The 13,126-nt window shown below is 42.5% G+C and overlaps 1 protein-coding gene across 7 annotated transcripts in view; it reads right to left on the bottom strand.

The window, feature by feature from the left end:
• SLC7A6 (solute carrier family 7 member 6) overlaps positions 1 to 13,126 on the bottom strand; it is a 47,772-nt gene that overhangs the window by 16,749 nt on the left and 17,897 nt on the right. For all 7 annotated transcript variants that reach the window (XM_030581458.1, XM_030581459.1, XM_030581462.1 and 4 more), the window contains 2 exons: positions 11,403 to 11,547; positions 8,319 to 8,442 (listed from right to left, as the gene is read on the bottom strand). In XM_030581458.1, the coding sequence (XP_030437318.1) occupies positions 8,319 to 8,442; positions 11,403 to 11,547 (269 nt within the window). The remainder of the gene's footprint in view (positions 1 to 8,318; positions 8,443 to 11,402; positions 11,548 to 13,126) is intronic.

Genomic DNA, 13,126 nt, shown 5'->3' with positions numbered 1-13,126 from the left:
TACCCTTAGCAAAATAGCTTTTGTTCTCCAAATGTATTACTTCCATATATTCCACTGAGATATCATGTGCTCTTCACTTTGTGACAGGAACTCATTTCAGAGAAGCTCAGCACTGGGAAGGCATGTGCATGTGCCTCTGTTCATGGATTTTAGATCCAACATTGTAAGTCCCCAACTGTCCCTCAGTTCTTCTCTAACTTCAGGCACATACTTTAACTCTCCAAAGTAGAGGAGAGAAAGAAGAGTCATCTGAATCTGCAGAGGCAATACATTTGGAGAACAACTTGAGTCAGTAAGCAACTTCTTCATGCCACTGTCTCTGCAGATACAGTTAGACTAGAAAACAGTGACGAGCCTCAACAAGAAGGCAGAGTAGGAATAACTGAAATGATAGTGAAGACACAGCTCTCCTGAAGGCAACCTAGTCTGATCTGACTCAGTATTGGGAAACAAGACAGAATATGCTTTGTGAAGGCATGAATAAAACTTCAGGTAGCAGCATTGCAAATCTCAACAACCAGCACATGACAAATAGATACTGCAGAAGTTATTGCTCCCCTGGTGAAAAGGGCTGTAGGTCCTTCTGGTACAATAATCACACTGTATTTGAAAGCAGCGACCCATTACTGCCTCTAATGATAAGTTCTTAAATTAACAGGTGCAGAAGAAGATGCCTTCCTCCCAAACTGGTCTTTTTGGAAGATATCAACACAACCAAAGAAAGTGGGCTGGATGCTAGCTGGCAAAAGTTAATCAGGCTCCCAGTTTTCTACTGCAAGGGAAGCTGGCAGTGATAGGCTTAAACACCCAATAACAGTTATAACCAAATGCAGATGATGGGCCTAGAAAAGTAATCATAATGGAAAGGGAACTTCAGAAATTGTAAACCCAAAAGGATAACTGCTAGCATACACCGCCTTTCCCTTCTGGACCCTCCCCCAGATCCACGTTCCCATTTAATATGAGATAAAAGCAGCTCTGAAAAAAGCATGTCTATTCCAGGGATCTCAGCACATTGTTATATGCCCCATCAACCTTAGACTCATAGGACCAGATGCAAAGATTCTGCATAAGTGAACATTTTCACTCTTCCACATCCAAGGGGAAGGCCATATGGCTCCTGGAAAGAGGAGAGGGCAAAGGACCGTTTTGTTTACTTTGCAAATTATTGTTGCCCTGGAAGGGGAATACTGACTTGAGGGGGGGGGGGGAAATCCCTAAACTACCCAAGCATGAAAGAAAACAGGGACAGATGTTTGTCATTTGAGCCATGGCCACACCTAGCAAAGAGGCAATAAGCTGAAATGCTTACAGCCACTATGCTTCCTTTTCTTAGAAGCAGACACAGCACCCCAAATTCTTAGAGGACCTGGCTGCTCTACTCACAAGCAAGAACCCAAAGACTCTCTAATGGATGCAATAACTTCTACAGCTGGGCTCAAACCCAAAGAGCCATCCAGCACCATCCAACTATTCAGATCTGTTAGATCAAAGGACTTCTTGGGCATAACTGATAACTACATAGCCATATCCCTAACCTGACCTCTTTCCCCCATCTGTCAAATCAGAAAGAATCTAACCATTAGACAGAGTCCAAATAACAAAAATAAGGAAAATATTACTAGATAAATACATACAATATTATACTACCTAACCCAACACCGATTCTGATACAGGGAGAGTACTGGGTTCTGCGTCCAAGGGGCAGTTGGGTGCTTTTTTAGTACCTCTGAAATAGATTCCATCACTGCGTGGGAGAGGGGATCTGTAGACACAGTGTCATGAAGGAGAAAGCCAAGTATATACTTAGAATTATGAATACAGATAAGACCCTGAACCTGGAATAAGATGCCGGCCATATACTGAATGGAAAGATGTTATGACTAGTACATGTGCACACTGTAGACAGCAGAGTCCCAAATCAATTGGTAGAAACTAAAAACACTCTAACAATTAGATATTTACTGGCAGGGAAAGGTGACATAGAAGTTCACAACCACTGTCTAAAAGGTGTGTGGGTGCTGCTGCACCCCCTGGCTTGAAGTAGTAAAAACAACCCAAATACATGGTTTCCGCCTTAAGCACTCCCACTATAAAAATTGTTCCAGCACCACTGAAGAGGTATGCTCATTCTGTAGAGTAATAATTAGTTTGTACATGTATAAATGAACAGTAGCAAAGACTCCAGTACATAACAACTGAAGCTGAAATGGAAAACCAGAGTTGAAACCATATCTGTGGCCTGGTCTACGCTACGCATTTAAACCGATTTTAGCAGCGTTAAACCGATTTAACGCCGCACCTGTCCACACTACGAGGCCCTTTATATCGATATAAAGGGCTCTTTACATCGGTTTCTGTACTCCTCCCCGACGAGAGGAGTAGCGCTAAAATCGGTATTACCATATTGGATTAGGGTTAGTGTGTCCGCAAATCGACGGTATTGGCCTCCGGGCGGTATCCCACAGTGCACCACTGTGACCGCTTTGGACAGCAGTCTGAACTCGGATGCACTGGCCAGGTATACAGGAAAAGCCCCGCGAACTTCTGAATTTCATTTCCTGTTTGGCCAGCGTGGAGCTGTGATCAGCACAGGTGACCACACAGAGCTCATCAGCACAGGTAGCAATGCAGTCTCCTGAGAATCGAAAAAGAGCTCCAGCACGGACCGCACAGGAGGTACTGGATCTGATCGCTATATGGGGAGAAGATTCAGTGCTAACAGAACTCCGTTCCAAAAGACGAAATGAAAAAATATTTGAAAAACTTTCCAAGGTTATGATGGCCAAAGGCCACACCAGGGACTCAGTGCAGTGCAGAGTGAAAGTTAAGGAGCTCAGACAAGCCTACCAGAAAACCAAAGCAGCAAACGGAAGGTCTGGGTCAGGGCCAAAAACATGCCACTTCTACGCTGAGCTGCATGCAATTTTAGGGGGCTGCGCCACCACTATCCCACCCCTGTCCATGGATTCCGAGGTGGGGGTTGTAATCTCAACCATGGCTGAGGATTCTGCGGAGGAGGAGGAGGAGGACGACCTTGCAGCGAGCACACAGCACTCCGTTAGTCCCAACAGCCAGGAGCTTTTTGTGACCCAGATGGAATTACCCTCCCAGCCCTCCCAAGCCACTAGCCCAGACAGTGAAGCCATGGAAGCGACCTCTGGTGAGTGTGCTTTGTAAATATAAAACATGGTTTAAAAGCAAGCGTTTTTTAATGATTGATTTGCCATGAGGGCTTGGGATGCATTTGCAGCCAGTAAAGTTACTGGAAAGTTTGTTAACATGTCTGGGGATGGAGCGGAAATCTTCCAGGGACATCTCCATGAAGCGCTCCTGGAGGTATTCCAAAAGCCTTTGCAGAAGGTTTCTGGGCAAGGCAGCCTTTGTCCTACCATGGTGGATGGAACCTTTACCATGCCATGCATGTAGCAAGTAATCGGGTATCATTGCATGACAAAACATAGCTGCGTATGGTCCCGGTGATTGCTGGCATTCAAGAAACATCCGTTCTTTATCTCGATCTGTTATCCTCAGCAGAGTGATATCGTTCCTGGTAATCTGGTTGAAATTCAGGAATTTAATTAAGGGGACAGAGATGGCCATTTTCTTACTGGGCTGTTGCTTAAAAGAAATCCTTCCTTGCACGTAGCCAAGCGGGGAGAGGGGAGGACGGATAGTGCTAAGCTTTTTTGCATTTGGCTAGCAGGAATCGTCCCAACTACCAGCCACGCAGTGTGGGGTGGAAAGGGGGGCGATTAGCAGTGATCTTTCATGATACCAGCCATGCGGTGGGGGGAGGGGTAAAGCAATCATCCTAGAGAATTGCATGGGGGGGTTGGCTTCTGCTGCTACATGTTAACAGGAAAGAAGCATCAGAGGGCACTGTGTATATGAAGGCTGGAGAAGCCGAAAGACAATGGCTTACCATGGCCGCATGCAAGCCGAATTCTGATGCCCGGACCTGCGTCTGTGAGATCTGTAACACCAGAGCCGCAGGCACTCAATATTAAGATGCAAAATGCGACCTTGTAGTGAAATCACACGTGCTATGTAAGGTGAATAGTGTTGTTCACTGTGAAAGAGTTTAAACCATTGTTCTGTAAAATGTATCTTTTTAAATACTTCTCTCCCTTTTTTCCCTCCCTCATGCAGCTGCACATTTTTCAAGCCTCCCTACTCCATCCCAAAGGCTCTCTCAGATAAGGCGGAGGAAATGTTCCCGGAAATCATGGAAGTAACCCGCAATGAAAGAGCTCATCTGAAGGAGTGGAAGGATGTGGTAGCAAAGTACAGGAAAGATGCCAGTGAACGTGAGGATAGGAGGGATGAACGTGAGGATAGGAGAGACGCTCGAGATGAGAGGTGGCGGCAGGAAGATCAGAGGTGTAGACAGGAAGATCAGCGGTGGCGGGATGCAACGCTGGAGCTGCTGCGTGATCAAACTGATATCCTCTGACTTCTGGTGGATCTTCAGGAAGAGCAGCGGGGTCACAGAGTGCCGCTGCAGCCCTTGTGTAACAACCCTCACCACTCACCATGTTCCATATCTTCCACACCCAGACGTGTACGAACGTGTGGGGGAAGGCTTCGTGCACCCGCCCACTCCACCCCAGTGGACAGTCCAACCAAAAGGCTGTCATTACACTGAAATGTATTTAATGGCCTTTTCCTTCCCTCCTATGCTCCTCCCAAACCACACCTGGGATACCTTGTCAGTTCTCTGCCTCTTTTTATAATTACTTTTTAAAAATGAATACATGATTTTTAAACGATAGAGGCTTTATTTCCTTAAGCAAGCTGTAATCGAAAGGGGAGGGTGGGTTGCTTACAGGGAGGGAGTCAATAAAGGGGGGGCGTTCATGAAGGGGAAACAAACACAGCAGTCACACCATACCCTGGCCCGTGATGAAACTCGTTTTCAAAAGCTTCTCTGATGCGCATCGCCCTGGTGTCTGGCTGCGTGTAATCAACGGCCAGGTGATTTGCCTCAGCCTCCCACCCCGCCATAAAGGTCTCCCCCTTACTCTCACAGAGATTGTGGAGCACACAGCAAGCAGCAATAACAAAGGGGACATTGGTTAGGCTGAGGTCTGAGCAAGTGAGTAATGTGCGCCAGCGCACCTTTAAACGGCCAAATGCACATTCTACCACCATCCTGCACTTGCTCAGCCTGTAGTTGAACAGCTCCTGACCACTGTCCAGGCTGTCTGTGTATGGCTTCATAAGCCATGGCATCAAGGGGTAGGCTGGGTCACCCAGGATAACAACAGGCATTTCAACATCCCTAACTGTTATTTTCTGGTCTGGCAAGTAATTCCCTTGCTGCAGCAGTTTAAACAGAGCAGTGCTTCTGAAGACGCGAGCGTCATGAACCCTTCCTGGCCATCCCACGTGGATGTTGGTGAAACATCCCTTGTGATCCACCAGTGCTTGCAGCACCATGGAAAAGTACCCCTTGCGGTGTATGTACTGGGTGCCCTGGTGCTCCGGTGCCAAGATAGGGATATGGGTTCCATCTATCGCCCCCCCACAGTTAGGGAATCCCATTGCAGCAAAGCCATCCACTATGACCTGCATGTTTCCCAGAGTCACAACCTTTCGTAGCAGCAGCTTAATGATTGCTTTGGCTACTTGCATCACAGCAGCCCCCACAGAAGATTTTCCCACTCCAAATTGATTCCCGACTGACTGGTAGCTGTCTGGCATTGCAAGCTTCCAGAGGGCTATTGCCCCTCCCTTCTCCACTGTGAGGGCTGCTCTCATCTTGGTATTATGGCGTTTCAGGGCAGGGGAAAGCAAGTCACAAAGTTCCATGAAAGTGCCCTTATGCATGCGAAAGTTTCGCAGCCACTGGGAATCGTCCCACACCTGCAAAACTATGCGGTCCCACCAGTTGTGCTTGTTTCCTGGGCCCAAAATAGGCGTTCAATGGCTAGAACCTGCCCCATTACCAGCAGGATCTCCAAAGTGCAGGGGCCCACGGTTTGAGATAATTCTGTGTCCTCATCACTCTCGTCGCCATGCTGCCGTAGCTGCCGCCTCCTCCTCCCCTGGCTTTGCAGGTCCCAATTCAGCATAGACTGCATGAGAATGCACGAGGTGTTTACAACGTCCACTATTGCGGTATTGATCTGAGCAGGGTCCATGCTTGCTGTGCTATGGCGTTTGCACAGTTCACCCAGGAAAAAAGGCACGAAATGATTGTCTGCTGCTTTCACGAAAGGAGGGGTGAGGCTGTACCCAGAACCACCCGCGACAATGATTTTTGCCTCATCAGGCACTGGGCTCTCAACCCAGAATTCCAAGGGGCAGGGGAGACTGCAGGAACTATGGGATAGCTACCCACAGTGCAACGCTCCAGAAATCAACGCTAGCCTCGGACCATGGATGCACACCGTCGTATTAATGTGCTTAGTGTGGCCGCGTGCACTCGACTTTATACAATCTGTTTTATAAAACCGGTTTATGTAAAATCAAAATAATCCCGTAGTGTAGATGTACCCTGTGACAGTTTGCAAGCAACATTTGACAAATGAGGTGTATTTAGGATTGGCAAACTCCCTTGAGAAAAACTGCAGAGCTATAAACCTCAAAAAAAAAGATCTTATATCAGGGATTAGGATGGGGAGAAAGGACAAATTTGCCAGACACTAACACATGGACTAAGTCTAGTAACCAGAGGCTGACATCATATATGAAAGGAGGAATGCTTCATCAATTAGGTCTAAAGCTATACTCTGCTGAAGCCACTCCTTCAGCTCCCAGTTACTGAGAAGAGCAAGTATAATGGATTCCCACACCAAGACGCCATGTTTGGATCCATCCTCTGACTAGTATGTGTCAGATTTGAAGCCCTCCCATTCCAACTTTGGCTGCTGAAAAGGGAAACTGGTCTTTTTTCCTTCACCCCAAAGCCTCCTGACTGATGACAATGGGGAAAGCGACTATTCCCAGCTTCAATGTTTCAGGGCCTTCTCCCCACCGTGAACAGCACCGATGCCTACCTTGGATACTGTTCACAATGTTCCTAAGTAGTGGCAGAGTGAGATGAACATTAGCAGTTTCACTGCTGCTCTGTATACAATCACTGCATATGGTTAGGATAACTTTTACGCCAGAATCAAAACTTTCCTGTCCGAATGCGCAATGCATTAGAAAGGAAACCCTAACCTGCCCAGTCTTGAGTATCACCGTTGCATATAAAATGCAGATATTTTTACATTCAGTAAATCACTGAATCGAGAGCCACTAAATCAAATATAGATGAGTAAAAATGGAAACTACTTAGTGGGTTCTTTTCAAAAGAAATACTGTGAAAATAGAATTAGAATCCAACTTCCAAGTCAGAATTAAAAGACACTATACCATTTTACACTGTATCATTTTCCAGGCCAATAGGGGCTGTGAGAAGCAACATGGGCCGAGCCACCTCTTCCTGCAGCTCCCATTGGCCTGGAATGGTGAACCGCGGGCAGGGGGAGCTGCAAATCGGCCAAACCTGCAGATGCTGCAGGTAAACAAACTGACCAGCCAGCGGCTTTCCGTGACGGGCCACGGGCCACAATTTGCCAATCCCAGATATAGAGGATATATTGTATCTGTAAGACATTATATTATGGAGAATAGGTGAATTACTAAATAAAACTTAGGGTACTTTAAAAAAAAAAACCCACACACAAACGAGCATCCAATCCTCCAAATTCAATATCTTTCCCCCCACACACTTTCGTACTTCTGTTTTACAGGAGAATTGTAGGAACTGATGTAATTTTAGTAGGGCGAGGAAACAATGAGTGATAAAACTTACTTAGAGAGAATTGTACAAATATTAGCACAGCTAAATTGCAACATCTCTATTTGCAAACAGATAAAGCTACTTCACACTGAAGATATTAACTAGTGACACAGTACAACATTTTTCAAACACATTTCAAGTTATTAAAGAAGATAGCATAAGAATGACTAAAATCATGCTAAGTATTAATGATTCCTATTATTATTCTTTACATACCTCAAGGAGCAAACACCTAGTCAGAATCTTTTCGAAATATGCCAGTGGCTTGGATTAGGTGCTGGTTTTAAATAAGACTGCTATTAAATTAAAATAAACCAATACACAGTATGCTCATTCACAATATTTGTGTTTAAGACTAGATTTAAATATTTAGGATAAATTATTCAATTGGTCTCCCCTTCTAGATTTAGGGGAAATATAAATGGCACAGGAAAGGACATGAGAAACCAGGGACTTTACCTACAATGTAAAGTAGTAAATCTATTCCTAAAATATGAAGCAGTATGGTATATATTTGACTTACCACCGCCACAGCATCACTAGAAAGAACAGCATGAATATCCAACACCGTATAGTAAGCTATGTTGGTCAAAATATAGATAACCGTCACAATGGGCATAGAAACTGCAATAGCCAGTGGCAGATTCCTGATGAGACAAAAAACAGCAAATAGGCTTGGGAAAATTCTAGGTTTTTTTAAAAAGATATCACTTCAACAGATATCAATATTTATTTTTAAGCATTTTAAAACTATTTACATGTCTACAGTTGTGCAAAATTATGGGTTAATTTTTTTTCCCTATTTTTAAATAGATTTAAATTTTCACAGTTGCAGAAAATTATGGGGGAAGTCAGACAATAATTAGACTAAAAACACTGAATACAGATTCAAAAAGTTAATGCTTTATAACCGTTAAAACACAAACTGTCAACATTGCATGTCAAAGTAATATCCTTAAATGAAACTCTAGTAAGATCTAAGTAGCATTTTTCTTACTTTGCCTATCTGTCAATGTCAGATGTCAATGGAAATATCTAAGTTATTTAGAGCTAGACTAAGCAGAAACATTTATCAAATGTAATCAAACTGAATGCAAGTTCTTCCTCTTTCAAAAACTCCTGTCAAAACAAAACGAAGTTTTGAAAAAATTGTCAGTGGTTCAAGGTGGCAAAGCCAGCAAACTGGATCAATTCTTAGAGAGTGATAAAACTCCAAGTCAGCCTTTTGCATTTATTGGATTTAATATTTTGAACAGTCATTTACCTTTTAAAAAATAATTTAGCATAGAATAAGGATTTTTTCCATTACTGACTTAAATGACATTAAAAAGGTATTCAACACCATTGCTATCTCATAACTATCATAAAGCCAAACTGCTGTGGCAAAATGTCAGTGCAAAACAAAGTAATTAAAAACTCTTTAAAAGATAACTAACAGACCATGATTCTTGGGACTGTTCTCCTAGAGAGTGACTAATGCAACACTTGTAGTTCAAAGATCTGAGCATCGTACTGGTTAGTAGCTGAGATCCATCCAGAGAGCAATTACTTACTTCAAATACCAGTTTAAGCTACCATTTAAAGCTGTGAAACAAGAACAAAAGGAAAGTGCCAGCTCCGCAGAGAAGGAGAGAAAATGCAGAATATATTATAACTATGTTCTTCTCAGCAATAGCAATAATTTTCATTGCACCAAAGATTAACCAATATAATTATATCCCACTACATTCTTGGCGAACAAGGAACACAAAGATCATTCCTGAAATATAAATTACTAATAGACATTTAGTAATAATCTAGTACCCCAGTGCAGTGGGGTGGCTGCCCCATATGGGCAGAAGCAGGATTAAAGCAGCCTTGGGGAGGCTGCGCAGAACCCAGCCAATTAGAAGAGGGCTTATTGAGCCAGCCAATAGGGAGAAGGATCAGGATCAGGCTGGCCCATATAAGAAGGGCTGCTGAGCAGACTAGAGGCAGTCTCTCTTGGGAGGAGGACCAGCCGTCCCGTAGGAGGGTTGAGAGAGACAGCAGCACGACAGAGCAGTGCTGGGCAGGATCAGGGGAGCAAGAGGGAGCTCCAACCTGATGGCTGCCCGACTGAGGCCCTGATACAAGGACAGAGAAGGTGCTAGGGCTGTGAGGAAGTGGTCCAGGGAAACAGATGGTGGAGGAGGAGGCAGGGCAGTATGTGGCTGCTTGCTATGAGTCCCTGGTCCAGGACAAGGAGCATGAAGTACCCACTGTAATGGATCTGTGGATCTTAGCATGAAGAAGAAATGCAGACATGTCACCTAATGAAACAAAAAAAACTGGAATGGCTCTTCAAGGGCTTTAATCTTCAAGAAATAAAAAGCCCAGGGACCTTTTCACATGTAATTGTGGACTAGAACTTTCACAGGACAAGCATAAGACAAGATGATTATGGAAAAATTCTATCATACTCAAAAGGAATTTCAGGAGAGCAAAACACTTCCTTATTCTTTTGAGCATTAGTATAATATGGGCGACTAGAACGTGAAGCTTGCTTTTTGAGTGAGAGTCACTGCCAGGAATAAAGCCTGCTGCATTAGAAACTTGAGCTTATGAACAACAAATTGATGTAAAGGAGGTTTCATCATCTTAATTAAATGTTCCTAGCAGAAAGCTTGTTTTTACATGAAATCCAATAGAAAAAAGTTACTTAATTGTTAACACAGCAGAATATTATCTTTAAGAGGAAGGTGGAAAGATATTGCAATAGCACTCAAAAGGGAGTTTTTAAAATAAATGTTCTCTGCCAACAGATGCAGAAAGACAACTAACGTAAGCACAGTGTTAAATCTCTTATGGGTAGGTGTACAACACTCACTAGCAAAGCAGTTAAAAAGAGACATTGTCAGCCTGAAATCTAGTCAGTCAGTTAAGAGATGGTTGCTAACTGTCATTTTGCAACAACAATTCTTAAGGAAAATGTCTCTCTCTTTTGCTGTGTGAAAGCTCAACCAGGGCAAACTGACTAATAATGCATAACGCAAGCCAGCTGGGGAAAAGAGGAAACCTCTCTCTCTCTCTCATATCTTTCAGCTATAGCAATCTTAGCTGTTACTTGTAATAGGTAAAGATTGTCAGACGTGAATTTTACATTAACCATTTCTGTTTAAAGACTGAGCTACACAATTAACTGATTTGTCAGGCGCACATTTGCAGCATTCACCTGTGTGTGGGGATTATGTTTTGAGACTTTGAAACTGTCATGGCAATTGCACAAATAAAAACATTGTGTGCACCACTTACACTGCAATATTGAAGTCTATTTGTAAAGAACTATTCATGATACATAACTGCAAAGTAACGATTGCTAATCAACTAGTATGCTGTAGTCATCAAGGCTTCCTTACTTTGAAAGTGTTTCAGCCGTTAATAAACCTTACACTTAATAATCCTGTGTTGGTGATCCAGTATAAAGCTGTGAGAGTTGTGTATCCATACAGAGTAGTTCTACCATAATCAAATTCCTTGTGTTCTGAGCTGACATTTCAGTGAAAAACAGTCACTACCTTAGTGACTTAAGAACTGTCTAGGTTTAATGAAATAACATCCTTCCTTTAAAAAAGAAAGGATCCTTTACCTTTCTGGGTTTTTGATTTCTTCTGTTACAAAATTAAGGGTATCCCATCCGGAGTAAGAGAACAGGGCAGAATACAGTGCAAGAGAAATGTCTCCTAGGTCCCAAGAAGATCCCTCAAAGGAATTCTGAAAGTGTCCTGAATGTCCTGTGTGTTGGGGGAGAAATACATACATACGTTGTTGTATGACAGTAAGTAAAAATGTTTTTTAGTTTGATATACAAAGTTGCAAAACAAGCCAAGAACTAGGAATTCTGACGTTCTCAAGATCACTCACTGACCCATCCTTCCATTCTGCCTGTTACTGCCTTGAGAATAAGCAGGGCACTTAATTTTGTAAAAAGTCTACTCTATGGAGAACTCAGAAAGCATTATTATTATGCAATAAATACCTGACCTGTTCACAGTAACAGCAGAGACAGAACTGAAGGACAGTGAAGTACAGGCTTGTAACCCAAAATACAGTTCATAGTTGTAACAGCGTTGGCAGTTTCTTTTCAGTGCAAGCCAATGTATACCAAATGAAATGGTACAATTCTATGGGTCATACCATCTCTGAAATTCTGAACCACTTCGCTTGTGTGTGTCAAAACTAAGCCTTTTGGGGTGGTTGGGTTGTTTGTCTGTTTTTTGGGAGGGTGGGGGGAGTCAGGGATTACTCTCTTTCAAAAATGCACACAGATTTATAAAATCAGTCATTTATCCAAATGGATAAATATCTGTATCTAAATTTTGTTAAAGTTCTGATTTATTTTATGAGTTATAGATACTCCATAGGTCCAGACAACTATCCATTACATTGTAAACATTTAAGTGCATACAAAAAGATGTGACGAGTCAATGAATATGTGCATTTTAGGAGGTAGACTAATTTAGTTTAAGTATCAAAAGGGCCAAATTGAGAGCAATTAAGAGAACATAAAATCTAATTAAATAATAGTTGGGAGAAAATCTTCCTAAGTACACTTAAGTCTTGTGTTCTATCAATACTGTTGCAACTAATACCATTTACATCACCCTTCAACTCAGAGTGAGTTTTTTCCAACATGTGCTGACATTGTCAGCACAGTGGCAATATGATAGCAATATAAACAGTTTATAATATTGACTACAGGAAGGCAAGTTACTATCTTGTTCATTCTAATGCCCAAATATATAGCTACAGTTCTAAACACCTTGTACTTTTTACAGCAATATGTTGCTATATGAAGGGTGGGAAAAGCAATTTATAAGGCATTGCCAAGGTTGACCAGCTTAAATATTTGAGTCCTTTAAATGTGTCACTGCATCTCTCTCCTTCTCAGTATCTTGGATGACACTGAGAAAGATGGAGCAACAGCCAAGTTAGGAGGAGGGAAGAAGGTAGGCAGCATCCAGGATGTTAGTGGTAAACATATTAAGGTCAGTGGAGCAGCTGATGGTACAGCAGTGTTTTGTACTGAAGAAGTGACACATTGTGCAATAGCGCTCATATAGGCATGTTTTGTTCCATACTGGCCCAAGAATAAGGAAAGAACAAGGGCTACAGTCTCTCAACTTCACTCTAAACACAGAAAGTATAATTTAGACTAAGGACACATTTTTCATATAATTTAAAATTGGATTGTGTACTTTTTTAAGCCAACTTAGAAAGCTTCCAAAACACACAGGAGTAAAACTCAAAAAAAAAAAAAAAAAAAAAAAGTTTGATGGAAAACAACTTTAAAACTAAAATATTCTGACTAAT

The sequence above is a fragment of the Gopherus evgoodei genome, chromosome 12 (genome assembly GCF_007399415.2).
Source record: "Gopherus evgoodei ecotype Sinaloan lineage chromosome 12, rGopEvg1_v1.p, whole genome shotgun sequence".
NCBI lineage: Eukaryota > Metazoa > Chordata > Testudines > Testudinidae > Gopherus > Gopherus evgoodei.
This window is presented reverse-complemented; position numbering and strand designations above follow the sequence as displayed.